A 5,204-nucleotide genomic window follows, 5' to 3' on the forward strand; every position below is an offset into this window, starting at 1 on the left:
CAAGGGGAAGGCTGGCGTACGAGACCGGTAAAGTACGGTGGCTCTAAAGGACCATAGCAACTGTTCCCCGTTTGGTTATTTATTTATTAAGTAGTTGTTGATGGTATGCATCTATGTCTTGTTATGCAAGACATGGTGGCTCAGATTACACGGTGGCCAAGGTAAATTGTAGTCTGATTTTCTTAATCTTCCAACATAAAATCAAAAAGAAATGATTATTTGGATGTCTTTACCTGACAGTGAAGATAGGCTGCGCTATTGGCAGTAAGGAGCAAGTCCCTTTGGAGGATCATGGTCACTGACTACCATTTGCACTGAATTAACATTTTCTTGAATTTGGTCATACTAGTGGCAGCCACCAATACAGTCAATAGATGGTGCTGTGCCCTCTGAAAAGGAAGCAAGTATGGGCCCTAAGGATATTGCTTTTTTTTTTTTTTTTTTTGTTATTTGTAACTTCATCAGTGAACCCCAGATGCTGGAAATTACTACAAACTGACATTCATACACCTGGCTTTGATGAACTATTCAGGTTATATAGTTCATCTTCCCTGACAAAACAGGTAAACTGGCACTTCACTTGTTGAAATACCAGTCCAGTGCCCGTTCAAAATGTGCCTGTTTGGAGTGGGACTGATGGCTAGGCTTCCGGTATTGCTCATCCAAACTTCACACTTGACACTGATTTTCTTCTGATCATCAGCAAAACACCCACCAAGTGTGAAATGAGAGATGCCAGTGTGTGTGTGTGCTGTACACGAGTGCTTTTGCATGTGTCTGTACTGTATTTTAGTAATTTGTGTATTCTGTCCTTCAATCTTTTTCTTCCAATTGATTTCAAAGTTGACACTGCACTTCCTTGAGTCCTCAGTAATACACCTGCCAAGTTTGAAGTTGATCAGATGAACAGTTGTCAAGAAAATCAAAGGACAGACACAGTATATACAGAGTCTCTTCTATTATAGTTACATGGTAAATTTACCTGCCCACTGTATGATAGTGGTGAAGTTAAATGGCAGTAATTTTTGAAAACTAATTAGGGATTAAAATACAGCAAATGATCAAGGTAAAATTTACAATTGTATTATCAAAAAGTAATCAATCAAAAAGTAGTCAATCATGAACCAGTCCTCACAAAGACAGAGCAGCTTATTTTACTTGTTGTAATGCTAATCTATGGAGTCAAACAAAAATTAGGTTTTGAAAGAGGTACACTATTACCTCATGTCTATTTATTGTTGTTTGTTTTTGTGTGCTTCACTTTTTTCTTTAGCCTTTTAACCACACAGGGTTTGCCATTTTAATTTCGTTTGTACCATTGGTATAAATGACAATAAAGGCATTCATTCATTCATTAATAAAACCAGCCAACAACAGCGTATGTTTCAAAATACAATTTTATCAACTTGTAAAAACACAAAAGTAGTAAAAGAAACATTGTGGGGACACAGAGGGTACATACATTGCAGTTCTACAGAGGTCTGTACAACTTGTTTTCACTGAAATCAAATGTATCACTAATCAGTATGTATTTTAACAAGATATAGCTATTTTACCATCAAGGCTTTATTACACAAGTGTCATTCTTTAATGCCTCAAAATTCAAAACAGTCGTGACATGAAAGGCGAGGTTTGGTTTACTGGTCATACACACACACACAAATGGCTAACAAAATAAGTGAAGTGAATGAGAGTCAAAGAGGGAATGATGGCATGATGGCATGTTTCTTAATTTTTCTAATTCAAAACACCTTATACTAAAAGGTGCTGATTTTCCCAACGTTCAAACATGTTAGGATTTGTGACAGTTTCATTAATTCATGTGTATGCAGTCTCCAATTCAGTTTGGCCCACAGCTTGATATTTCACTCAGACTTTCTTTTGTGTAAAGCAATGATCTTCAATCCCGGTCCCCAGGACACACAGTACTGCTGGTTTCTAATCTGCTGGGTAGCTCACTGCAGTCAACTGCATTCACCTAGTGTGCCAAGTGTAAAGTAGTGACAGATTACTATTATAGCTAGATTGAAAACCAGCAGGACCTTGGAGTCCTGACCACTGGGATCAAGAGCAACTACTGTAAAAAAACAGTGTGAATGGAAACACTGTCCATATTAATCAAACCCTGGACGTGCTCACAGGAACATGCGGTCCTTGCTGTGGGAGAACCGTGTGTTCAGCTCTTGAGACTTCTTCAGCAGTCGCTGCTTCTGTGCCTCATCAAAGCGGTTGACCTGCAGGTCAGAATCCCGATCAAACGGCCTCCTCTCCACCGGCTGGTCGGCCTTCTCCTTTGCTTTCTCTTTCATCTTCTTTGTGTGCAAACTCATCAAAGACTCGGCACGCTTTGAATCCTGACAAAAAGGTTAAGTTTAAGTTTTGTTTAAGTTTTGAAGCAATGACAAGTCAAGACATATTAATCCAAACAAATAGCTATTTCAAGCTATAAACTGGAACCATTCCAGTATATTGCACAGTGACACCACTTACATTATACTGAGACACTTTCTGTGACATTTCCAAATCTTTCTGGGACATTTGTGGGACACTGTCTTTCCCTGCCTCGTCCTTCTTCTTTCCTTCAAGGCGCTCCTGTTGATCAAGAATGAAACCATGATGAAGACGAGAGTTATAACACTGTTAATAAGAATTATCCACACCAAGTATAGAGACAGTCTTTTTTTCTGTTTTAGTCAGTTATCAGAGGGCTGAAGATTTCCTACCCTGGCCTTGCGCTCTCTGTCTGCAGGGGTGTCTGTCCAAATGGAGCGGTCCTTGTTCTCTGGACCCGACCTCTTCTTGAACGTGCGAGCCCCCAAGCCAATGTGCTGCAGTTCTGGTGGGAGCTCTGTCATCCATGTTTCTCTGGTCAGCACCTCTGGACCCTCCTGTTAACACAGACACACACACACACACACACACACACACACAGGGAGCGATACTTGAAAACAAAATACCAAATCTGTAAATGACTCTGTTTTCCAAGCATTAAAAAGATTTATAAAATGGCAGATGTTTGACAAACTTTTGAACAGCAACAGAATGTGTGCAGAAACTTCTCTAAATATCAAATGGTGATTCTTAAGATAGCCTGCTGGTATTTCTTGGGATTTCTGTGAGAATGATTACAGAGGTACACATTCCTCAGATGCATCCATGTCCTTGGTAGGGGACTATGGTGCATATGCTTCTCTCATTCAATTCAAGATTTTTTTCTGTTTGTTTGTTTGTTTTTGGAGTGATTCAATTTGATTCCAGTTTTTGTTAACCATGAATCAAGTCATCAATGTTATAATTTACACCCATTGAATAAATGTGCAATAATCCAAGATTATAATGTAGAATTTTCTTTTTTTCCTTTTTTTTTTTTTTTTTTTAAAATCAATCTGAAGTACATAAACTCATTAATCATGAATGATTTAATTTAAAGCATTCCATATTGATTCAGACTGAAGTTTTTTTTTCTTTGCTCATAAGATCAATGGAGTTGATTCAGCGGGATTCATAATCGATGCATCAATGCAATGATGAATGAGCTGTGAGTTGTTATCAGCCAACCAGAAAAGAAGAGCTCTCTATTCGAGTGTTGAAACACAGTTTGGGAGTCGAGGCCCTTTGCAGACAATTAGCCACCATGTGACAAGTTGTCCTTTCTTCTCAAACTAATGCATTGTTGAGACATCATGTGTTTAAATCCCAACAATAACTAGGGACACTCACTATGCACACACACACACACACACACACACACACACACACACACACACCTGTTTACCTCTGCTTTCCCACTGTTTTTATACTGAAAAACCCAAAACTTGAGCATACTTGGTATTTTTGCTTGAATGCTGAAACTGTATGTTTTTGTTTACTACTCACACTTTTTATTGTCTGTTTAATGTTATTGTTGAAAAGATCTGTATGTAACCAGTTCATCACAATGTTTACGCTACATTAAATATAGACTGTGCATATGATGACTAAAACTGAACTCACATTTGTTGTCAGCTTCTCTTTCATCCTCTGCGCCCTGCGTTCAAAGTCCAGAGCCACAGATTCCCGCACAGCTTCTTTGGCCGGCATGGGTCCAATCACATCCTCATCCTCACTGCTGGAGAGCTCAGCCTTGTAGCCCGGGGGCAAGGCAGGCCCCTGGAGGCCCTCGTCATCTTCACCATCGTTATCGTCATCATCTGCTGCTCTGCGAAACCCTGGAGGCAAGGCCGGGCCCAGCACGGGAGGCCTGGAGGAAACATCGAGACTGTATCCAACCTAACCCTCACACACAATATAACAACAACTGGGTGTAGGCTTGTTTCGCTCACCTCTCTGGTGAACTCTGTTGCTTCTTAAACCCCGGGGGCAGAGCTGGCCCAAAGAAGCCATCATCATCATCATCATCATCATCTTGTGCCCTCCTGTCTGCCTCTCTGCATAAACGACATTTTGTTCAGCTTTTGGGTCAACGTTTGTTTTCTGATAAGACTAATGAAGCACAGACTAATGGCCATACCTCTGTGTGGGTCCACCTCTGCAGGCAGTGTGTCTGGTCTTGGCTCTTTTACTCGCCACTTCTTGCTCGCCTTCATCCGAAGAGCTGGACGGCTCCCCCCGTTTATAACCGGGAGGCAGAGCTGGACCAGCGACTGATGAAGAGGAGGAAGACGAGAGAAAATATCAGCTCAAACTACCAATCTACCAATAGTCAATGTCATAAAACACCAATACATTTGACATACAGCCTTGAACTCCAGGGTAAACAGAGCTGGTAGCAGTAAGACTGACACTCACATCCTTCCTCGCTATCAGAGTCCTCGCCGCTCGCTTTCTTGAACATGGGGGGCAAGGCAGGTCCTATTAAATTATGACAGGACATGTTTGTCACCAAGTAAGACAGGCGCCCTATTCAGTGATGAGCCTGGTCACAAACTGCACAAAACAGCGCCTCTGATAGCAGGAGATACTAATGAAAAGCATTAAATCCTCGAAGACTGGGTTTGACCGTTGCCCGCAGGAAGTAAACAGTGACAATGTCCAATCAACGAACAGATACAGGTCATGTGGTTATCGCCGCGGAAGTAAAGTCAGAGCCCGTCTACGACATATAAACCAGAGAATCTCTAATATGGTAGTAGACGGGCTCTGATATATACCCATATTAGAGATTCTCTGGTAAAGTAAGTGGAGGTGTGGGGCTTAGACCAGAA

The 5,204-nt window shown here is 41.1% G+C and overlaps 1 protein-coding gene across 1 annotated transcript; it reads right to left on the reverse strand.

The window, feature by feature from the left end:
* Nucleotides 1-1,379: 1,379 nt before the first annotated feature.
* On the reverse strand, nucleotides 1,380-5,016 carry gpalpp1 (GPALPP motifs containing 1). The gene is made up of 7 exons (XM_030048717.1): nucleotides 4,789-5,016; nucleotides 4,511-4,643; nucleotides 4,323-4,427; nucleotides 3,994-4,240; nucleotides 2,724-2,888; nucleotides 2,491-2,592; nucleotides 1,380-2,354 (listed from the first exon to the last, which is right to left on the reverse strand). Exons 1-7 carry the CDS (start codon nucleotides 4,871-4,873, stop codon nucleotides 2,136-2,138), a joined length of 1,056 nt encoding a protein of 351 aa, XP_029904577.1. The 5' UTR covers nucleotides 4,874-5,016; the 3' UTR covers nucleotides 1,380-2,135.
* Between the last annotated feature and the right edge of the window lie 188 nt (nucleotides 5,017-5,204).

Source organism: Myripristis murdjan, chromosome 3 (genome assembly GCF_902150065.1).
Source record: "Myripristis murdjan chromosome 3, fMyrMur1.1, whole genome shotgun sequence".
NCBI classification, from domain to species: domain Eukaryota; kingdom Metazoa; phylum Chordata; class Actinopteri; order Holocentriformes; family Holocentridae; genus Myripristis; species Myripristis murdjan.